Source organism: Ranitomeya variabilis, chromosome 4 (genome assembly GCF_051348905.1).
Source record: "Ranitomeya variabilis isolate aRanVar5 chromosome 4, aRanVar5.hap1, whole genome shotgun sequence".
Taxonomy (NCBI): Eukaryota; Metazoa; Chordata; class Amphibia; order Anura; family Dendrobatidae; genus Ranitomeya; species Ranitomeya variabilis.
The window spans coordinates 745,130,915-745,155,625 of NC_135235.1; the positions used below are offsets into that span (position 1 = coordinate 745,130,915).

At 45.0% G+C, this 24,711-nt stretch overlaps 1 protein-coding gene across 2 annotated transcripts in view; it reads left to right on the top strand.

Annotated features, from left to right (window-relative positions):
* The first annotated feature begins 475 nt into the window (after window positions 1-475).
* The window catches only part of LOC143768049 (uncharacterized), a 43,413-nt gene continuing 19,177 nt past the window's right edge, over window positions 476-24,711 (top strand). The window contains exons 1-6 of one of the 2 annotated variants that reach the window (XM_077256711.1): window positions 476-558; window positions 8,251-8,392; window positions 15,488-15,664; window positions 15,748-15,871; window positions 15,955-16,052; window positions 16,250-16,337. In XM_077256711.1, the coding sequence (XP_077112826.1) occupies window positions 8,315-8,392; window positions 15,488-15,664; window positions 15,748-15,871; window positions 15,955-16,052; window positions 16,250-16,337 (565 nt within the window). In that variant the 5' untranslated portion in view covers window positions 476-558; window positions 8,251-8,314. Of the gene's footprint in view, window positions 559-883; window positions 1,056-8,250; window positions 8,393-15,487; window positions 15,665-15,747; window positions 15,872-15,954; window positions 16,053-16,249; window positions 16,338-24,711 lie in introns of those variants that run through there. The other variant, XM_077256710.1, reaches the window with a different exon arrangement.

Consider the following 24,711-nt stretch of genomic DNA (forward strand, 5'->3'; position numbering starts at 1 on the left):
TTAAGGCCGCTATTGAAGCATCCTGGGCCTCCATAACCTCTCAGCAGTGTCACAGGCTGATTGCCTCCATGCCACGCCGCATTGAAGCAGTCATTTCTGCCAAAGGATTCCCGACCAAGTATTGAGTGCATAACTGAACATTATTATTTGATGGTTTTTTTGTTTGTTATTAAAAAACACTTTTATTTGATTGGACGGTTGAAATATGCTAATTTATTGAGACAGGTTTTTTTGGTTATCAGGAGTTGTAGGCCAAAATCATCAGTATTAAAACAATAAAAGACCTGACAAATTTCAGTTGGTGGATAATGAATCTATAATATATGAAAGTTTAATTGTAATCATTACATTATGGTAAATAATGAAATTTAACACTATATGCTAATTTTTTGAGAAGGACCTGTATATTAGATTGTGTAAGAGCAATATATCTTCTCTAATTCCAACCACTTTTCCTCCCATCATGTGACCCCCTGACTCCTCCCCTCTTGTGACCTCATCACAGGTCCTGTACGCACAGAACAGCTCTATATTTGGTGTGCAGCTCTGCGGGTGCAGGTAAGTACTGGAGGCTGCATTATTCTCTATGTGGAGTGCGGCTCTGGGTGGAGGTCAGTGCTGGAGGCTCCATTATTCTCTATGTGGAGTGCGGCTCTGCGGGTGGAGGTCGGTGCTGGAGGCTCCATTATTCTCTATGTGGAGTGCGGCTCTGTGGGTGGAGGTCGGTGCTGGAGGCTCCATTATTCTCTATGTGGAGTGCGGCTCTGTGGGTGGAGGTCGGTGCTGGAGGCTCCATTATTCTCTATGTGGAGTGCGGTTCTGCGGTGGAGGTCGGTGCTGGAGGCTCCATTATTCTCTATGTGGAGTGCGGTTCTGCGGTGGAGGTCGGTGCTGGAGTCTCCATTATTCTCTATGTGGAGTGCGGCTCTGCGGGTGGAGGTCGGTGCTGGAGAGTCCCCATTATTCATTGCTTCCAGCCATCTAGCAGGACAGTCCCAATTTGGGGTAACTCTCCCGGGTGTTCAGGGCAGCGTCCCGACTCTCACTCTGTCCCTGTAAGTCGCCTCCTCTCCAGCTCACTGTGTTTAGTGCTCACTAGTTCCTTCTCTGACTCTGGGGGAAGGCCGCCGGCATCTCTGTGCTGTAATTACCTCATTCTTCACCTTTCTTCCCGTCTGGGCCCTGGTGATCAAACACACAACTTCCTGTGCTGGTGCATAGAGATACATTCCTATATACCAGTGTATTCCTATGTACCTGCATTCTAGAGCTGAAATTAAAGTCAGAGATTTTTTTCCCCATAAAATAATAAAGAACAATTAGAATAATGATTTATTGCAGTTTTTTTTATCCATTTTGTGCCCAAGCCAAATTTTTCAACTCTAACATGTCAATTTACAGTATGTGGTAAAAACACTGAAACATTTCCACATATTTCAGTGCGTGAAAACCTAAACTTTGCAGGTTATGTGTTTGGCACAATGGCCTTTAAAAAAAAAAAAAAACTACAGCTCGTCTCACTAATAAAGCAAGACCTCATATAATGAACCTTATGTGTAAAAATGAAAAAGTTCTTGCTGCTACAACCATCAAGGAATGAATACAAAATAAATCCATAGGTCCCAACCATACCGAATACAGCAGAACAGTTCCAGATTTGGGTCTATGTCCTGTCTTCCCAGCAGTCTGCTGAATGTCCCTGACTGCCGTCATGCCTCCTTCTGACATCTCCTCCGCCCAGGATAGGAAAAAATGGTAAATGGGTCTGGCTATGGGTGCAGTTAAGGGCAAGTCAAGAATTTTGCTGTGGCGGCTATACATAGTTTGTCCCTCTTTCTCTTTGGATTTCCATTGGAAACCAATAGGCAGTGCATTGAATTGTATTATTCAATATCTTCTTACTCTATATTCAATTTTAACCTTTTTTGTGATCCCAACTGAAACGAGAACGATACTTGATGTCTGTATTATGCATTAAGGTGGCGCACATGATTTGTGTGCCCACTGTGCCGGGCTTACCTTGGAGGGGTGCAGTGGGCTACAAGGTGTTCACTGGAGCTCCTGATGGTGGAGTCAGGCTTGATTACAGGTATCCCCAGGTACCACTCCTAGGCAGTCCACGGTACTGCAGTTGCTGACCCCAGGGGTCAGGTACGCAGACATGGATAGGACTAGGGCTCCTTTCAGACTACTAAATTCTGGATCCTCTACAGAACTGTTACTGACACTAATTCGGAGACTGTTTGTAGCAGTCCAGATATACGGGGTACTCAGATATTACTCAGACCTAGTCACAGCCAAAGCTAACAGACAGTTCTCCATCCTCCTCCTTCTTGACCTGTCCTCTGCTTTCGACACAGTCGATCACTGCCTACTGCTACAGATTCTTTCTCCCCTTGGCATCAAAGACCTCGCCCTGTCCTGGATTGCCTCATACCTATCCAACCGCACATTTAGCGTTTCCCACTCCCACACTACCTCCTCTTTCTGCCCTCTCTCTCTCTCTCTGTTGGAGTCCCTCAAGGCTCTGTCCTAGGACCCCTACTTATTTCCATCTATACCCTTGGCCTAGGAAAACTCATAAAGTCGCATGGCTTCCAGTACCACCTGTATGCAGATAACACTCAGATCTACATCTCTGGCCCAAATGTCACCTCCCTGCTGTCCAGAATCCCGAAGTGTCTGTCAGCCATATCCTCCTTCTTCACCTCTCGCTTCCTAAAACTCAATGTAGACAAAACCGAATTCATCTTTCCCCCACCTCACGTATCCTCCCTACCCAATCTATCTATTATGGTAAATGGCATCACGCTCTCTCCCGCTCCTGAAATTCGCTGCCTCGGGGTAACTCTTGACTCTGCCCTGTCCTTCAAACCTCACGTCCAAGCTCTTGCCACCTCCTGTCGCCTCCAACTCAAAAATATTGCCAGAATCCGTTCCTTCCTCAGCCCACAATCTACCAAAACTCTTGTGCATGCTCTCATCATCTCCCGCCTCGATTACTGCAACATCCTCCTCTGTGGCCTCCCCGCTAACTCTCTTGCACCACTCCAGTCTGTCCTCAACTCTGCTGCCTGCCTAATCCACCTCTCTCCTTGCTACTCCCCTGTTTCTCCCCTCTGCAAATCCCTTCACTGTCTCCCAATCCCCCAACGAATCCAGTTCAAACTAATAACACTGATCTACAAAGCCATCCACAACCTGTCCCCTCCCTATATCTCTGAACTAATCTCCCACTATCTTCCCTCACGTAATCTTCGTTCATCCCAAGACCTCCTACTCTCCTCCACACTTATTCGTTCCTCACACAATCGCCTCCAAGATTTCTCCCGAATATCCCCCATCCTCTGGAATTCCATGCGTCAACACGTCAGATTATCCACCACCATCGGATCCTTCAGACGGAACCTAAAAACCCATCTCTTCAGGAAAGCCTACAGCCTACAATAACCGAGCCGCCGCCTCACCACCGCCAGAGCCGCCGCCGCCTCACCCCTACCTTCTGTCTCTTCCCCACTATCCCATAGAATGTAAGTCCGCAAGGACTGGGTACTCTTCCCTCTGTACCAGTGTGTCACTGTAAACCTGTTTACTGTAAATGATATCTATAATCCTGTATGTAACCCCTTTCTCATGTACAGCACCATGGAATTAATGGTGCTATATAAATAAATAATAATAATATTCACACGTTCAGACACACAAGTCTTAGATGTTGATTCAGGGACTGGCCGCACACGGATCAGGTGACAAGGTCCAGGAACTGGCCGCACCAGGATCAGGGACTTTAGATTCAGGACTGGTCGCACAATGACCAGGTACTACAGGGTCAGCACACTGGTCACATCAGTACCAGGAGACCTCACAACTTCACTAGGAGGCTACTTCACTCACTAATGATTCCCTGTAGTGCTTGACACCACTCTATAGGGGAGGGTTCCTTTTAAACAAGATGCCTCCCTGCCAGGCTTGGACTGGCTCATAGGGGAACAGGGGAATCCCCTGGTGGGCCCTTGTCTAGATATGTGCCCCCTAACCCCATTATGGTCAGTGCTTGGCATAATTCACTTGATTTACTCTGTACAGAAAAAAACAAAATCATCACTCATTAACCAAACTACCCAGTTTACTTTTATATAGAAGCATAGGTAGATTTGTGAACCAGGGAAGTGTAGTATTTGCATGAATGTGCAATGTGGGCCCCCCAAAGTCAATGATACTGATGGGCCCTAGGCACCCAGTCCGACATAGCTCCCAGCTATTGGTTGGGATCCATCTTGCAGGTGTACTTTTAACCCACCCCTTTCTGACATCGGACGTACGCCAATGTCACTATCCCCCGCTTTGATGTGGGCTCCGTTGATGACCCGCGGCTATTAACTAGTTAAAAGCCGCTGTCAAACTCTGACATCAGCATTTATCATGCCCTTCCGGCCATCTGGCTGGAAATACGCACACCGGTGACCTGCGTCACGTGATCACGGGTCACCGGTGTGTCGGCATGACAACCAGAGGTCTCCTTGACACCTCTATGGTTTTTGGTACCAGATTGCTATGAGCGCCACCCGATGGTCTACGCTCATAGCAAGTCTGTAATTCTGCTACATAGAGGCGATCTGAGCATCGCCTCTATGTAGCACAGCCGATAGGCTATGTGCACACAATGCGGATTTTGCTGCTGATCCGCAGCAGTTTCCCATGAGTTTACAGTACAATGTAAACCTATGGGAAACCGAAAACGCTGTGCCCATGCTGCGGAAAAAACCACGCGGAAACACAGCGGTTTACATCCCGCAGCATGTCAATTCTTTGTGCGGAATCCGCAGCGGTTTTACACCTTCTCCATTATAGAAAACCGCAGGTGTAAAACCGCAGTAAATCCGCAGGAAAAACGCAGTGTTTTTGCCCTGCGGATTTTTCAAATCCACTGCGGAAAAATCCTCAGTGGACAATTCTACATGTGCACATACCCCTTAGAGTTATGTCAGCTTCTATCCTCCCATGGAGACTATTGAAGCATGCCAAAAGTTAAAGAAAAATAGTTTTAAAAATATAAAAAAAAATAAAAACAATATAAAAGTTCAAATCACCCCCCTATTGCCCCAAATAAAACAACAACAAAAATCAAACATACACATATTTGGTATTGCCGCGTTTATAATCGCCCGATCTATCGATATTAAAAAAAGGATTAACCTGATCGCTAAACGGCTTAGCGGGAAAAAACATCAAAACGCCAGAATTAAATTTTTTTGGTCGCCATGACATTGCATTAAAATGCAATAATGGGCGATCAAAAGAACGTATCTGCACCAAAATGGTATCATTAAAAACGTCACCTCGGCATGCAAAAAATAAGCCCTAACACAACCCCAGATCACGAAAAATGGAGATACTACAGGTGTCAGAAAATGTTGCAATGTTTTTTGTGTTTTTTTTAGCAAAGTTTGTAATTTGTTTTCACCGCTTAGAACGGCGTCACACTGGCGAGTTTTACGGACGTAAGAGCGCAGAAACTACGTCCGTAAAACTCGCATAACATACGGCACAATTATTCTCAATGGGGCTGCTCCTATTAGCCGTATATTACGGTTCAGTATTATACGGCTTTCTACGGCCGTACAAAATCGCAGCATGCTGCGTTTGTCAGCGTATTGCGCAAAAAAATCGCTAATGAAAGTCTATGGGGGTGAGAAAAATACTGATTCCACACTGACCAGCAGAGTGACTTGCGAGAAATACGCAGCGGTGTTAGTGAAAAGTCGGTAATTCAATTGCCGGCTTTTCATTTCTCCTGCACAAACCCGACAGGATATGAGACATGGTTTACATACAGTAAACCATCTCATATCCCCTTTTTTTTTGCATATTCCACACTACTAATGTTTGGCTAAAAACATCTGCCCCCAGCCACCCCAGAAAAGGCACATCTGGAAGATGCGCCTATTCTGGCACTTGGCCTCTCTCTTCCCACTCCCGTGTTTGAAAGGGTTAAAAAAACACACACACACATGATTTAAAAGTATTTTAATGAAATAAACACAGCGGTTGTTGTAATAATTTATTGTTCTCTCAATCCATTTCCAGGCCCTCGCTTGGCAAAATAATAAACGCACAAGATACATACCTTCTGATGTCCTATCACGTCCCACGATGTAATCCATCTGAAGGCGTTAACTAATATTACAGGCACGAGCTGCGATAAACCACTCGCTCGTGTCTGTAATCCCCCGGCGAATGAATGAAATGTAGGTCATTGACCTACATTTCCTTCAGTCGCGGTGATGCGCCCCCTGGTGGATGTCCTCATATGACCTGGAGCGTGGGAAAAAGTTCCCAGGCTGCAGTTCATGAGAACATCCAGCAGGGGCGCATCACCGCGACTGAATGTAAGTACAGATCCAGCTTTCCTTTCAGCACCCGGGGGATTACAGGCACGAGCGAGTGGTTTATCGCAGCTCGTGCCTGTAATATTAATTAACCCCTTCAGATGGATTACTTCGTGGGACGTGACGTTTCAGCAGAAGGTATGTATCTTGTGCGTTTATTATTTTACCAAGCGAGGGCCTGGAAATGGATTGAGAGAACAATAAATTATTACAACAACCGCTGTGTTTATTTCATTAAAATACTTTTAAATCATGTGTGTGTGTGTGTGTGTGTGTTTTTTAACCCGTTCAAACAATTGGATTAATAATGGATAGGTGTCATAATTGACGCCTCTCCATTATTAATCTGGCTTAATGTCACCTTACAATAGCAAGGTGGCATTAACCCTTCATTACCCCATATCCCACCGCTACAGGGAGTGGGAAGAGAGTGGCCAAGTGCCAGAATAGGCGCATCTTCCAGATGTGCCTTTTCTGGGGTGGCTGGGGGCAGATGTTTTTAGCCACGGGGGGGGCCAATAACCATGGACCCTCTCCTGGCTATTAATATCTGCCCTCAGTCACTGGCTTTACCGCTCTGGTGGAGAAAATTGCGCGGGAGCCCACGCCAATTTTTTCCGCCATTTAACCCTTTATTTCAGCAGCTACAGCGCTGAAATTTTGCACATACACACTACTAACATTAGTAGTGTGGAATATGCAAAAAAAAAGGGGATATGAGATGGTTTACTGTATGTAAACCATGTCTCATATCCTGTCGGGTTTGTGCAGGAGAAATGAGAAGCCGGCAATTGAATCACCGGCTTTTCACAGATATCGCGCTGAATGAAATCTAAATACAGAATATATATATATGTGTCTCAATGACATATATATATATATATATATATATATATATACATATATATACTGTATATATGTTTTCCCTAACATTTGAGCACATAAATCCATTAGATGTCGGTTTTGCAAGCCTGTGCGAAAATCTCGCAGTACGGATGCCATACGGATTACATACGGAGGATGCCATGCGCAAAATACGCTGAAACACCCTGACTACGGATCAATATTTTGGGAACATTTCTCCGTATTACGGCCGTAGTACGGACGTATAATACGTGGCGTATTGTCTTACGCCAAGTGTGACGCCGGCCTTAGATAAAAAAGAACCTAGACATGTTTGGTGTCTATGAACTCGTAACGAGCTGGAGAATCATAATGGAAGGTCAGTTTTAGCATTTAGTGAACCTACCAAAAAACAAACCAAAAAAAAAAGTGTGGGATTGCACTTTTTTTTGCATTGCAATTTTTTTTGCAATTTCACCGAACTTGGAATTGTTTTCCCGTTTTCTAGTACAAGACATGGTAAAACCAATGGTGTCGTTCAAAAGTACAACTCTTCCCGCAAAAAATAAGCCCTCACTTGGCCATGTGACGGAAAAATAAAAAATGTTATGGCTCTACGAAGAAGGGGAGCGAAAAACAAAAATGCAAAACTGAAAAAAGCTCCGGTCATGAAAGGGTTAAACTAAATGCCTCCCAGCTATTGGCTGGAGGCATTTTACTACGTGCGAACGCTGCCCCCTTAAGAACACGGGAGCATGCACTGGGAGGTACGGTGCACACACAGGCCAGGAAACGGGCAACACGCCAGGGACCACTTCATGGCTGGGGCGGTCAATATGCCGGTGTCGCTGCATGGAGGGAGAGGGAAGACCATGAAGAGGCGCCTGTAATGGTGTTAGTCTGAACTCCACATTTTAGGTTATTGCTCTCAACTAGCAACACGAAGCCAGTAATTTGTTGGGGGGGAGGTCATAGTATTTTGTATGATTGTACATAATCTTACCTTCTTTCTATTCAGGTTCCTGAGAAATTTTATCTTTTACGTTGACATCTACTACAAAATCTGCTTTGACCCTTCAAGGATGGATATGGACAGAGACAAGATGGCGGAGAGGATATTACAGCTCACCCTAGAGATCCTCTTCCAGCTTACTGGAGAGGTGAGAGATTCTGATGATATCAAATTACATTGTAATGCAGGTGTCTGGATGCAATGAGCAGAGATCACAAGGCGGAAACAGCCAGGGGTTGATATAATGCTATTTATATACATCAGTAACTTTTAAACAATTAGTGTTAGTAGCTATGCAGTTTTACAGTAGAGGGAATACAAAAGTTTTAGAATAAACAAGAAAGTCTTTCACTAGTTAACGTTAGTGTCCTTTTCACAAAAGTGGTGCGCCCAGTCTTGGGAGTCACCACGTGAGTTCTCACTCAAAGCTCTTGCCCTAGTGGGGGTCACCAAGTTTTCTCGCTAGGCGGCAAGTCTCTGCCTGATGTAGTCTATTAAAGCCCATTGAGCCTCCCACGCTCCAACAGGCCCCTAAACAGGCAGGGTAGGCCAAGTGTCATGATTCCCCAATGGCATGGGAACATCAGAAACACAAAAATTACAGACTAGCTCTCGGGTGATGGAAAACTCAAGCTGATCGTGACCTAAATCTACCACACAACTAACAGTAGCCAGGGAGCATTCCTACGGCTGCCTAAATGCCACGCGCCAGCCGGAGAACTAACTACGCCTGGAAGAGGAAGGAACAGACCTGGCTTACCTCTAGTGAAATTCCCCAAAGATGATAGTGGCCCCCAGATATATTAACGGTGAGTTCAGAGGAAAAGACATACACAGTATGAAGGTAGATTTAGCAAAGCGAGGTCCACTTACTAGATAGAGGAAGGATACAAAAGAGGACTTCACGGTCAGCTGAAAAACCCTATCAAAAACCCATCCTGAAATTACTTTAAAACTCGTGTGTCAACTCATCACACAGGAGTGGCAATTTCAGTCCACAAGAGCTTCCAGTAACAGGAAATGACAAAACTGTAAACTGGACAAAAATACAAAACAATAAGGACAAGAGTCCACTTAGCTGATCAGCAGACTAGTAGCAGGAACATGCAACTGAATGACTCAGGTTACAATGATGACCGGCAAGGAAGTGACTGGAGAGCAAGGCTAAATAGGGAACTCCCAAAACTGATGGAAGCAGGTGAGCGAGGCAGAAAAGAACACACAAGTCTCCAGTACCACCAGCCACCACTAGGGGAGCCCAAAAAGCGATCACAACAGTACCCCCCCCTTAAGGAGGGGGCACCGAACCCTCACAAGAACCGCCAGGGCGACCTGGATGAGCCCTATGAAAGGCACGAACCAAATCCGAGGCATGAACATCAGAGGCATTTACCCAAGAATTATCTTCCTGACCATAGCCCTTCCATTTAACCAGATACTGGAGTCTCCGCCTGGAAATACGGGAGTCCAAGATTTTCTCTATAACGTACTCCAATTCACCCTCAACCAGCACAGGAGCAGGAGGCTCAGCAGAAGGAACCACCGGCACCTCGTATCTCCGCAACAACGACCGATGGAACACATTATGGATAGCGAAAGATGCCGGGAGGTCCAAACGAAAGGAAACAGGGTTAATAATCTCCAAAATCCTATAGGGACCGATAAACCGAGGCTTAAATTTAGGAGAAGAAACCCTCATTGGGACAAAACGGGAAGACAACCACACCAAGTCCCCAACACGAAGGCGAGGACCAACCCGACGCTGGCGGTTAGCAAACCGCTGAGTCCTCTCCTGGGACAAATTCAAATTGTCCACCACTTGTTCCCAAATCCGATACAACCGATCCACCACAGCATCCACTCCAGGACAATCCGAAGACTCCACCTGACCAGAAGAAAAACGGGGATGAAACCCCGAATTGCAAAAGAAAGGGGAAACCAAAGTGGCCGAACTAGCCCGATTATTAAGAGCAAACTCCGCCAACGGCAAAAAGGCAACCCAATCATCCTGATCCGCAGACACAAAACACCTCAAATACGTCTCCAAAGTCTGATTAGTTCGCTCCGTCTGGCCATTAGTCTGAGGATGGAAGGCAGACGAAAAAGACAAATCAATGCCCAACCTGGCACAGAATGCCCGCCAAAATCTAGAAACGAACTGGGTACCCCTATCAGAAACGATATTTTCAGGAATACCATGCAAGCGAACCACATTTTGAAAAAACAAAGGAACCAACTCAGACGAGGAAGGCAACTTCGGCAATGGCACCAAATGAACCATCTTAGAAAAACGGTCACACACCACCCAGATAACAGACATCCTCTGAGAGACAGGAAGATCAGAAATAAAGTCCATCGAGATGTGCGTCCAAGACCTCTTCGGAATAGGCAAGGGCAACAACAACCCGCTAGCCCTAGAACAACAAGGCTTGGCCCGAGCACACACATCACAAGACTGCACAAAAACACGCACATCTCGAGACAGAGATGGCCACCAGAAGGATCTAGCCACCAAATCCCTGGTACCAAAAATTCCAGGATGACCCGCCAGCGTAGAAGAATGAACCTCCGAGATGACTCTACTGGTCCAATCATCAGGAACAAACAGTCTACCAGGTGGACAGCGATCAGGTCTATCCGCCTGAAACTCTTGCAAAGCACGTCGCAGATCTGGGGAAATAGCGGATAATATCACCCCATCCTTAAGGATACCTGTAGGTTCCGAATCACCAGGGGAATCAGGCTCAAAACTCCTAGAAAGGGCATCCGCCTTCACATTCTTAGAACCTGGTAGATATGAGACCACAAAATTAAACCGAGAGAAAAACAACGACCAGCGCGCCTGTCTAGGATTCAGGCGCCTGGCAGACTCAAGATAAATCAGATTCTTGTGATCAGTCAAAACCACCACCTGATGTCTAGCACCCTCAAGCCAATGACGCCACTCCTCAAATGCCCACTTCATGGCCAAAAGCTCCCGATTACCGACATCATAATTTCTTTCGGCGGCAGAAAATTTTCGAGAAAAGAACGCACAAGGTCTCATCACTGAGCAATCGGAACTTTTCTGAGACAAAACCGCCCCCGCTCCGATCTCGGAAGCATCGACCTCAACCTGAAAGGGGAGAGAGACATCGGGCTGGCGCAACACAGGGGCAGACGAAAAGCGGCGCTTAAGTTCCCGAAAGGCCTCCACAGCAGCAGAGGACCAATTGGCCACATCAGCACCCTTCTTAGTCAAATCCATAAGAGGCTTAGCAACACCAGAAAAACCAGTTATAAATCGACGATAAAAATTAGCAAAGCCCAAGAACTTCTGAAGACCCTTTAGAGAAGTAGGCTGCGTCCAGTCACAAATAGCCCGAACCTTGACAGGGTCCATCTCAACAGAAGGGGAAAAAATGTACCCCAAAAAGGAAATCTTTTGAACCCCAAAAACACACTTAGAACCCTTTACACACAGAGAATTCTCCCGCAAGACCTGAAAAACCCTCCTGACCTGCTGAACATGAGACTCCCAGTCCTCAGAAAAAATCAAAATATCGTCCAAATACACAATCATAAATTTATCCAGATATTCACGGAAAATATCATGCATAAAGGACTGAAAAACTGAAGGTGCATTAGAAAGGCCGAAAGGCATTACCAAATACTCAAAGTGGCCCTCAGGCGTATTAAATGCGGTTTTCCACTCATCCCCTTGCTTAATTCGCACCAAATTATACGCCCCACGGAGATCAATCTTGGAGAACCACTTAGCCCCCCTTATGCGAGCAAACAAATCAGTAAGCAGCGGCAACGGATACTGATATTTGACAGTAATTTTATTCAGGAGTCGATAATCAATACAAGGCCTCAGCGAGCTATCCTTTTTAGAGACAAAGAAAAACCCAGCTCCTAAAGGTGATGAAGAAGGACGAATATGTCCCTTTTCCAGGGACTCCTTAACATACTCTCGCATGGCAGCATGCTCAGGTACAGATAGGTTAAACAAACGACCCTTTGGAAATTTACTGCCTGGAATCAGATCTATGGCGCAATCACACTCTCTGTGGGGAGGGAGAGAACCAATTTTAGGCTCTTCAAAAATATCCCCAAAATCCGTCAAAAATGCCGGAATCTCAGAGGGAATAGATGACGAGATAGAACCCAAAGGTATGTCCCCATGAGCCCCCCGACATCCCCAGCTTAACACAGACATAGTTTTCCAGTCCAGTACTGGGTTATGAGATTGTAACCATGGTAATCCAAGCACTAACACATCATGTAAATTATGCAACACGAGGAAGCGAATCATCTCCTGATGGTCTGGAGTCATACGCATAGTCACTTGCGTCCAGAACTGTGGTCTATTACAAGCCAGAGGTGTAGAATCAATACCCTTCAGAGGTATAGGAACTTCCAGAGGCTCCAAATCAAACCCACAGCGCCTGGCGAAGGACCAATCCATGAGACTCAGAGCGGCGCCAGAGTCCACATAGGCATCCACGGTAATAACTGATAATGAACAAATCAGAGTTACAGACAGAAGAAATTTAGACTGTAAAGTGCCAATAGAAACAGACTTGTCAACCTTCCTAGTACGTTTAGAGCATGCTGATATAACATGCGCGGAATCACCACAGTAGAAGCACAGGCCATTTTTGCGCCTATAATTCTGCCGCTCGCTTCTTGACAGAATTCTGTCACATTGCATTTTCTCTGGCGTCCCTTCAGAAGATACCGCCAAATGGTGCACGGGTTTGCGCTCCCGCAAACGCCGATCAATCTGAATCGCCATTGTCATGGACTCATTCAGACCTGTGGGCGTAGGAAACCCCACCATGACATCCTTAACGGCATCAGAAAGGCCCTCTCTGAAAATTGCCGCTAGGGCACACTCATTCCACTGAGTAAGCACAGACCATTTACGAAATTTTTGGCAGTATATCTCGGCTTCATCTTGCCCTTGAGACAGGGCTATTAAAGCTTTTTCAGCTTGAATCTCCAAATTAGGTTCCTCATACAGCAACCCTAAAGCCAGAAAAAACGCATCCACATTGAGCAACGCAGGATCCCCTGGTGTCAATGAAAATGCCCAATTTTGAGGGTCACCTCGCAGCAAAGAAATCACAATCTTAACCTGCTGAACAGGATCTCCAGAGGAGTGAGGTCTGAGAGAAAGGAATAATTTACAATTACATTTGAAATTCAGAAACCGAGATCTATCTCCGGAAAATACCTCTGGTGTAGGAATCTTAGGTTCAGAAATAGGAGTACGTATAACATAATCTTGTAAATTCTGAACCTTCGTAGCAAGATTATTTAAACCTGCAGCCAAAATCTGAGAGTCCATCCTTAAACCGGAGAGATCAGAGCCATTCAAGGATTAGAAGGAGAGAAAGGCAAGGCTGTAAATAGAGCAGAAATACAACTGAGCCAACTAAGTAGCAAACAAGAGAAAAAAAAAAAAAAAAAAATCTACAGACTTCTTTTACTCTCCTTTCTTCTGCCAATTACTTTAACAGTAGGCCGGTCATACTGTCATGATTCCCCAATGGCATGGGAACATCAGAAACACAAAAATTACAGACTAGCTCTCGGGTGATGGAAAACTCAAGCTGATCGTGACCTAAATCTACCACACAACTAACAGTAGCCAGGGAGCATTCCTACGGCTGCCTAAATGCCACGCGCCAGCCGGAGAACTAACTACGCCTGGAAGAGGAAGGAACAGACCTGGCTTACCTCTAGTGAAATTCCCCAAAGATGATAGTAGCCCCCACATATATTAACGGTGAGTTCAGAGGAAAAGACATACACAGTATGAAGGTAGATTTAGCAAAGCGAGGTCCACTTACTAGATAGAGGAAGGATACAAAAGAGGACTTCACGGTCAGCTGAAAAACCCTATCAAAAACCCATCCTGAAATTACTTTAAAACTCCTGTGTCAACTCATCACACAGGAGTGGCAATTTCAGTCCACAAGAGCTTCCAGTAACAGGAAATGACAAAACTGTAAACTGGACAAAAATACAAAACAATAAGGACAAGAGTCCACTTAGCTGATCAGCAGACTAGTAGCAGGAACATGCAACTGAATGACTCAGGTTACAATGATGACCGGCAAGGAAGTGACTGGAGAGCAAGGCTAAATAGGGAACTCCCAAAACTGATGGAAGCAGGTGAGCGAGGCAGAAAAGAACACACAAGTCTCCAGTACCACCAGCCACCACTAGGGGAGCCCAAAAAGCGATCACAACAGCCAAGATTGGGACATCTGTCAATGTCATCTTTAATGCCTGAAATGCTTCCTCTTGTCATGGTCCCCAGTGAATGGGTTGACGTTTCCAGCCGTGCCCCGCAACAACTCATTTTGTGGTACTGCAATCTTGGCAAAGTCCCCTATGAACCGGCTGCATACGGCTAGCACTAGGAACGCTCACAGTTCTACCAGGTCAGTAGGCGTGGGCCACTTCAGTACTGCAGCCACCTTCTCTGCGGTGGGGTAAATTCCCTCACTAGACACGGTGTGTCTCAGGTATTCAATTTCCCGCTTAAATAGATGACACTTCCGGGGCTTTATTTTTAATCCTTGTCTTTGAAGCCGCTCCAGCACTTGCTCCAGCTGGTGAAGATATTCTTCAGACGTGGAGGAATAAATTATTATGTCATCCAGATAGATCAAAGGGGCTTCAAAGTTCAAAGCATCTTCCTATCAACCGCTGTAAGGTTCCCAGTGCATTAGTCTGTCCGAAGGGTAGCCGGTTGAACTCAAACAGGCCCATAGGGAGAACAAAAGCTGTTTTCTGGCCGTCCTACTCAGCCACCGGGACTTATCAGTAGCCACTGGCTAAATCAAGTGAGGAAAAATATTTGGCTTTTCCTAATGCAGATAGGGACTCCTTAATTCTCAGCAAGGGATAGGAGAGTATTGCCAAGTTTTTTAACACTAAGGTTCGGATACGGCTTTAAAGAAGGCTACTACTTGCGATATAATGCAATTTTATTTTAAAGTACAAAATTAAAGGAATAGCTGCAAACCTTCCAGCATACTTTGGTTCCACTTGATTTTCGCTGGGCAGCATATGGCAGCCTCTCGTCATCAATGGCACAGCCTGCAAGAGTTCTCCATATACTGTATGTCATGGCTTCTTTTTACAACATCATTATCTATGGGAATAACAGATGGACAGAACTGGAGAGGTGAGGACTCTGGAAATGTCTGTAGTAAGATTTATTAATATGTCTCTCCATAACCAGGATTACACAGTAGTGAAGACCTTTAGTAAGTGCTGTCAGAAAACTGTGTCTGAGGGATGGGGAAGACCCCTGAGCCCAATCATGGGGCCTCCACCTCACCCCCTGAAACATGAGGACATCAATGACCAGAAGATCCTAGAACTTCTCTACAAGATGATTGAGCTGCTGACTGGAGAGGTGACACTGCTCGGAATGCTGGGACATTACACAGTAACGCTATGAAGGGATCGGGGGATGACAGTTATCATTGTATGTGTCAGGTTCCTATAAGGTGTCAGGATGTCTCCGTCTATTTCTCCATGGAGGAGTGGGAGTATTTAGAAGGACACAAAGATCTGTACAAGGGCGTCATGATGGAGGTTCCCCAGCCCCTCACATCTCCAGGTAATAGACAGGACTAAATACACACGGCCTATAATTATCTGTATGTATAGAATGAATTCAGTCCCTGTATGTGTTTCCTCCAGATCTATCCAGTAAGAGGACAACACCAGAGAGATGTTCCCGTCCTCTTCTTCCACAGGACTGTAAACAGGAAGATCCCAATGTTCCTCAGGATCATCAGGTAGATGGAGAGAAGGTGTCATGAGATCTCCCCTATGATGTGTAGACGGCTGTGAAGGTCTTGTGCCCAGTCTTGTTTTATCCACCAGTATTAATGTTTTATACTTGCGTAATGAGACCAGTGGAGATGTCAGGATTAGAGCTGATCATAGATGTGACTTCTCCATCTGTTGGTGACTTTTACAAAATTTCTTTCAGGGTGAAAATTTGACCTATATTAATACTGCAGAGACATATGTGAGGGGTGATGAGCAGTGTAAAGAGGAGATTTCTACATGTGACCCAGGTGAGTAGTAACCACTAAATGCAGAGAAGTCATAGATTTTACTGTAATTATATGTTGAGTGTCTCAACAGCCTGGTATATGCTTCTTCAGTCTGGTATATGCTCCCCTATCCTTGTACATGTCCCTCCAGCCTGATATATGCTCCCCCATCCTTGTATATGTGCCTCTAGCCTGGTATATGCTACCCCAGTCTAGTATATGCAACCCCATCCTTGCCAATGTCCCTCTAGCCTGGTAAATGGTCCCCCTTCCTGGTATATGCTCCCCCATGCTGGTATATGCTCCCCCAAGCCTGCATGCGCTGCTGTTGTTCTATACATACAAACAAAAAATAAACCTTTCCCCAATTCCCTGCTATGCGCTGTCTGCGTTAAATTTTAATGAAGACACTGTGTGCAAATTTGTCTTCAATAAAATAGTGCCAGAGATCGCGCCACGTGCAGATGCTGACTCCTGCCCAACCTATTATGATCTGGTGACCTTGGAGCCGCATGGACTTTCTCTGGAGTAGGTGGAACCTATACTGACCGCAATCCCTAAACTGACACCACAACTAGAAGTAGCCGTGGGGTGTACCTAACACATCCTAGACACCTCGACACAGCCGAAGGACTAAATACCCCTATAGTTGGAAATGGGAATTCTATCTTGCCTCAGAGCAGAACCCCAAAGGATAGGCAGCCCCCCACAAATATTGACTGTGAGTATAGAGGAAAGACACACACAGGCAGAAAACAGGATTTAGCAAAAGAGGCCACTCTAGCTAAATAGAAAAGGATAGGACAGAATACTAAGCGGTCAGTAGAAAACCCTAAAAATATCCACAGCATATAATACAAAAATTCCACCATCTTACTAAAGACATGGAATGTATATCTGCATCTCCTGAGAATCCAACTTGACTGAATAAATCCAAACACAGTCAAAGCTGGACTAAGAAAAACAATGAATAGCACTGAATTGTAAAGCACACTGCATGTGTGCTGCAGAAACAGAACCAGACACTTATCTTTGCTGATTTTGGCAGCAGGGCAGGAGGAACCAGACAGAGATGCAAACCCTCCAAGAACAATGGACAACTGTCAATGACTAATGAATCCTGCACACCTAAATAGCCCAGTCAGAGCTGCAATCAGCAGAAACACCTGCCCAGGATTGCAAGCCAGGGACAACTGCATTACCACCAACAACCACCGGAGGGAACCCAAGAGCAGAATTCACAACACCAACCCTCCTCCTCCAGCCTCACCAGAGCTCGCGGTGTGTCCTCACGTATTCGGGGAGCGCATACGGCAATCTCCGGTTCTACACTCCTCCTCCATCCTCGTTGTCCTCCCTGTCACTTGGATGCATTCTTCTGACTCTGGCCACACTGCGCAGGTGCAGTCTATACCGACTTTGGACAGAAGGATGCATTCAACGCTACATTATAGTTACAGACATGGCCGAAAGCAAATTTTGGCAAAGTGCCAACAATTTTGTCTGGCCCGGAGATAGGTGTCCATGTTTTTCATACGTGTGGAAACCATGTGCTGCATCAGTGTCACATGTACCGGCGCCTAGGAACCAGCGGTATTGTTACAGACTGACCTGGTTGGAGTAGTAATATTGCAAACACTAGGGGAGGAACTGGGCAGGTAGCGTAGTTTGGAATAGCCAAGGAGTCGATACACAGGAATAGCAATGTAGTTTGAAGGAATAAGCAGGAATCATAATCAAGGAAGCCAGAGGTCGTTTACTAGGAGCAGCAGTGTCATTTGAAGGAATAGCAGGAGGAAGGAAGCTTGACTAAAGGCAGGTAGCTCAATAATCACGCAAGGAACTGAGAGCAAGGCCAAGTTTAAATAGGGTGCTCAATCAGAATGAACCAATGAGGAACTCGGGGTGATAACCAACAGGAAACTCAGGGAGAAGACATCAGCAACAACATAGGTTCAAGTATTTGGATAAGCACTGAACTGTCCAGCGAGCTGAATAACTCAATGTGCCGACTGGTGCACAAGAACTGCTAGGTTCGAATCCTGACAGTACTCCCCTCATTCCAGGATGGCCTCTGGACATCCCAGGCACTGACTTCTCTTGGTGTCTCAGATGAAAAGCTCTTGTAAGCCTGGGTGCATGGACGTTGCCCTCTGCCTCCCATGAATTATCTTCTGGTCCATAACCCCTCCATTGTACCAAATATTGTAGTGCAAGAACTGCTAGGTTCGAATCCTGACAGTACTCCCCTCCTTCCAGGATGGCATCTGGACATTTCAGGCACTGGCTTCTTTTGGTGTCTCAGATGAAAGCTCTTGTAAGCCTGAATGCATGGGTTGCCCTCTGGCTCCCATGAATTATCTTCTGGTCCATAACTCCTCCATTGTACCAAATATTGTAGTATCCCTCTAAATTTTATTGAGTCCAAAATGTCATCAACGATTTATTCTTTTTCACCATGGACTTTTTCTGGTGGAGGAGGTGGCTGAGTTTTTTCTGTAAAAGAGTTCTCATTGAATATCTTGAGCAAGGACATATGCAACACAGGGTGAATTTTCAGGCTGCTGGGAAGTTTTAAACGGAAAGCAACTGGGTTAATTTGTGCAGAAATTTGAAAGGTCCTATGAATTTTTTACCTAATTTAGAAGATGGTACGTTTGTCTTCAGGTTTTTGGTATAAAGCCAAACTTTGACAGACCTGAAAGGTAGGAGGGACTTTGTGACGTTTATCTGCTGTTTCTTTATAATCTTCTTGGGTCTTTTGTAACATCTCAGTTACATAGTTATTAAGGTTGAAGGAAGACTTTAAGTCCATCTAGTTCAACCCATAGCCTAACCTAAGATGCCCTAACATGTTAGTTCTTTTTGAGCTTTCTGCAACTCTGTAAGTCTGTTTGTAACAGCAGGAACTGAGGTATTGAATGGAAGATTAGGAATAAATACCAGATGCAAGCCATAGTTAGCAAAAAAATGGGCTTTGGGATGTAGAAATGTGTTTCTAGTTATTATATGCAAATTCTGCTGTTGGTAGGTAATCCACCCAGTCATCCTGTAGGTAAGAAATATAACACATATAGCACAGGTATTGTTGAAGGGTTTGGTTAGTTCTTTCAGTCTGTCCATTGAATTGTGTGTGTACAGAAGGTACATTGTGAGGAATTCCATGTAGTCTGAATACCTTTGACCACTAATTCTGCAGTTTGTTCAGCGGTAGGAATTCCTTTAGTCAGAATAAAATAGGACATCTTTGTGAGCCGATCCACCACAACAAAGATAACAATCATTTCTTTTGAAGGAGGAAAGTCCACGATAAAATCCATTAAGATTGATCCCCAAGGCCTAGATGGAACTGGAAGAGGTTGGTAAAAGTCTTAGATGAGAAGATCGTGGCGTTTTGTTCTGTGCACATGCTAAACAGGAAGAAATATATTTTCTCGCATCCTTCCTAAAATTAGGCCACCAAAAAGAACAAAGTAGAAGTTCTTGCGTTTTCATTACTCCAGGGTGTCCTACAAGTTTAGAATCATGGACACGTTTGAGGACTTCAAGTCGAGCAGATTTGGGGACATATATTTGGTGGTTCTGCATCCAAAATCCCACCTTAAAGGAAAGATCAATGTCTTTAGAAGGATGGTTAAGAAAGAAGTCAGTTTGGTATCCCTCTTTAATTTTCATCACAAATTCCCCAAAAAAGTTTTTGGACGTAGAATGATACAGTCAGTGCTAGACCTCTCCTGTGGTCTAGGTTCAACAAAAATCCTAGACAGAGCATCAGCCTTGCCATTTCTTGAACCAGGCCGATAAGAAATTATAAAATTAAGCCTGGAGAAAAATAAGGCCCAACGTTCTTGTCTTGCAGACAACCTCTTAGCTGTACGGATAAATTCTACATTTTTGAGGTCAGTAAGAACAATCACTGGATGATTGGTCCCTTCCAAAAGATGTCTCCATTCGGAGAAGGCAACTTTAATGGCTAACAGTTCCTTATTTCCAATGTCATAGTTCTTTTCTGCAGCTGACATGGTATGAGAAAGAAATGCACATGGATGAAGCTGCATTTTGTCTCCAACTTGCTGTGGTAAAATGGCTCCCACCGCAGAGTCTGAGACGTCTACTTTAACAACAAACGGCAATTCAGGGTTTGGATAGACAAGTAATGGTGTGAAAGTAAAAAGTGTCTTTAGTTTGTCCAATGCCATTTGTGCCTCAGCAGACCAAAAAAACACTCTGGTTTTCTTTGTGAGTGAAGTAATTGGTAAGATTATTTTTGATAAGTTTTTAATGAATCTTCTATAGAAATTTGCAAATCTTATAAAGCGCTGAACGTCTTCTAAATTTCTTAGGGTAGGCCAGTCAACTACCGCTCTGATCTTACTGGGATCCATGCTCAGACCTTCTGAGCAGATGTTAATCCCAGAAATTGAGTTCTGGTTTGTTCTAATTCACAGTTTTTGAGTTTAATATTGAGCTGGTTTTCTAGTAGACGTTCCAGGACTAACTGGACATGTCTGCGATGCTCCTCCAGGGTATCTGAAAATATAACTATGTCCTCAAGATGAACAACAAATTGATCCAAAAAATCTCTAAAAACATCAATGATGAATTGCTGAAAGGTGGCAGGGGCGCTGCTAAGGCCGAAAGGCATAACCAGATAATCAAAATGTCCATATCAAGTTCTAAAGGCAGTCTTCCACTCATCTCCCAGGCGGATTGATATGAGATTGTAAGCGCGTTTGGTAAAAAGTCTGGCAGAACGCAGTCTCTCCAGCAACTCGTGGATTAAGGGGAGTGGGTAGCGATTCTTAATGGTAATTTTATTGATTTCTCTGTAATCAATACATGACAGCAGGGTTGAGTCCTTTTCTACAAAAAATAAAGATGCTCCAGCTGGCGTCGAAGAAGGTTGAATAAAGCCTTTCTCTAAATTTTCGTCCAGGTGTTCCTTTAATACTTTTAATTCTGGCTCAGAAAGATTGTAAATTCGCCCCAATGGAAGTGACGCTGCAGAAAGTAATTCAATGGGACAGTCGTAAGGACAATGAGGAGGCAGTTGATCGGATTTCTTCTTACTGGAGACTTCAGTGAAATGCTGGTACTGAGGTGGTAGTTTATCATCACTCTGATGAGAAATCTTGGAAATTTGAATTTGTTTGGAAGCATGTACATTAGCATGGCAATTGTTCTTACAGTACTCAGAGGGAAAAGTAATGGTCCTCGGTGCCCAGTTGATAAATGGGTTATAAATTGAAAACCAGGGAATTCCTAGAATAACTGGAAATTTTGGATATGAAATAACATGAAAACTAACTGCTTCATGATGACTCGCCTCTATTCAGATTTCCAGTTCAAATGTCTTGTGAGTAGTGTTGAGCATTCCGATACTGCAAATATCGGGTATCGGCCGATATTCGCAGTATAGGAATTCCGATACTGAGTTCCGATACTTTCTCAATATCGGATACCGGAAACTGAAGTTCCCATAATGCAAAGAGCCAGTTTCATTTAATTCAGCCCATGAGGAATCATTAGAAGTTTGGGCACATCCTGTTCTGCATGTTACAGTAGTCATGTAACTACTGGCATGGCTGTGATTGGCTGCTGAAATGATGTCATGATGCACTATAAAAGTCGCCGCCGCTATTTTGGGTTCACTCTGCTGTGAATTCAGTTAGGCACAGGACGCAGTGTTCTGACTGAGAGGGCAAGTTTGAGATAGCGATTTGCTTCATTGTGCTTTACCCAGGCTAATTTAGCAACCGCTGTGTGAGAACCTTGTTTTTGCTTTGCAGCGCTGTTCACGGCTGTCTGCAAGGTCTCTGTGTGTGTGAGTGCAGCTCACTCTGTAGTCTGTTCTGCAGCCACAGCCGGTTGTAGACAGCTCAGTGTGTGTCACTGCCTCATACTGTTCCATTGTCCTATTTTTCAATTAGTGCTGCCTGCTGCACATTTTGTCCAGATTTATCCTATTAGTGGGTTTCCATTCGTATCCTGCTAGATTGTGGAAAAACACTATATAGGATTACATAGAGGAGCTTTTTTAGGCCTTGCAGCGCCATTTCCGGCTGTCTGCAAGGTCTCTGTGAGAGTGCAGCTCACTCTGTAGTCTGTTCTGCAGCCACAGCCGGTTATAGTCAGCTCAGCGTGCGTCACTGCCTCATACTGTTCCATTGTCCTTTTTTCAACTAGTGCTGCCTGCTGCATATTTTGTCCAGATTTATCCTATTAGTGGGTTTCCATCCGTATCCTGCTAGATTGTGGAAAAACACTATATAGGAGTACATAGAGGAGCTTTTTTAGGCCTTGCAGCGCCGTTCCCGGCTGTCTGCAAGGTCTCTGTGTGAGTTCAGCTCACGCTGTAGTCTGTTCTGCGAAAAAAACAGAAAGTAAATAAAGTTCACCAACACTCCACTTAACAGTTGTGTAGGCCACATTAGCTCATATTAAAGTCTAGTCCACACTTTATAAAATTAGTGTTTCTTATACCTGTTAGCAGCTGTTCAGGAATAAGCACACTAAGCCCTTAGTGTTGTGAATTCCGCTCTTGGGCTCCCTCCGGTGGTTTTAAGTGGAACGGCTGCTCCTTGGATTTAGCAGTCAGCAGCTGCTTACTGTTGTGAATTCCGCTCTTGGGCTCCCTCCGGTGGTTTTAAGTGGAACAGCTGCTCCTTGGATTTAGCAGTCAGCAGCTGCTTCCACTGATTGCCTTTTCTGGCTCGGCTATTTAACCTGGTTCTATCCTTCAGCCTGGGCCAGTTGTCAATGTTCCTGGTTGGATTCACATCTCTGCTTGGATTTCTCTGCTATTCTGACCAGATCATCAAAGATAAGTCCTGGCTTGGTTCTTTGCAGTCCATATTTTGTGGACTTAATAGTTCAGTACATTCTATGTTTTTTCTAGTCCAGCTTGTCAGTATGGATTTATTCAGTTAAGCTGGAAGCTCTGGAGAAGCAGATTTATCCTCCACACCCTTAGTGAGGTGGTGGAGATTTTTGTAAACTCTGTGGTGGATTTTTCTAGTATTTTAATACTGACCGCACAGTATTCTGTCCTGTACTATCTATCTAGCTAGATTGGCCTCCTTTGCTATATCCTGGTTTCATTCTGTGTATGTCATTTTCCTCTCCACTCACAGTCATTAATTGTGGGGGGCTGCCTATCCTTTGGGAATTTTCTCTGAGGCAAGATAGCTTTCCTGATTCTATCTTTAGGGGTATTTAGTCCTCCGGCTGTGACGAGGTGTCTAGGGAGTGACAGGAACATCCCACGGCTACTTCTAGTGTTGTGTTAAGTTCAGGGTCTGCGGTCAGTAAAGGTACCACCTCCTCCAGAGCACGTCCCATGTTGCTCCTAAACCACCAGGTCATAACACCTTAGTACTTTTCTGCCTATCTTTATCAGTCTACAAAGATGAAGAAGGCAGGGAGTAAGGCACGTGGGCGTGGAGGTGGAGCAGGAAGACGTGGGGATTCTGTGCCTGCTGCAGTTATCGGTGACTCATCATCCCCCAGTTTTAGCAGGGAACAGTCCTTCATGCGCAGCTTTGTAGGAGCTCGCTGTACCCCGCTGCTGCGGGATGAACAAATTGAAGACGTTGTCGGATGGATGGCAGCTAATGCATCGACTTCAATTAGTGCCACATCCTCTCAGGCACAGAGCACTGAAGAGCACCCATCTGTCTCTTCATCACCTGCCAAATTGCCCAGGCAATCAAAGAGCCCAGGACAGGAGCCATCTCTACTTCTGTTCTCTGAATCTCTTGGCTTGGAAAGAGGGGGCCAGCCAAGCAGCATTCGAGAATTTGAAGAAGAGGTAGTATGCAGAGATGCACAACCGCTTTGTCTCTCTGAATCTGAAGAGGCGGTTGGGCCAGTGCCTATGGTCAGCACACCTCAGTACGCATCTGATGATGAGACTCAGGTGCCACTTTCTGGTGTGTACTGTGCTGCCGAGACTACCCAGGAGAAGCAGTTGTTGGAAGAGGGTAGTGTAGAGGAAGAGGGTAGTGTAGATGATGAGGTCCTTGACCCATCATGGCGTGGGGTACAGTAAGGTGGTGGGACCAGCTCTGAGGAAGAGATTGCCCGAACAGCCCAAAGAGGGAGGGGGAAGACTGCGTTGCCTGTAGTCTCCACTTCGGCACCCATTAGGAGCATGCCTCTTCCAAAAGCCAAAACGGGCGCTCCCAAGACTTGCAGTGCCTGGTCATTTTTTGACACAGTTGCAGATGACATTTGCTTTGTCAAATGCAAGCTGTGTAATCATAAAGTCAAAAGAGGGAAAAGTGTCAGCAACCTCAATACCACAAATATATGGAAACATGTGCGGACCAATCACGTGGTGGAGTTACAAAAACACACTGAAGACCTAGGCCAACCTACAGCGGCACCTACCACC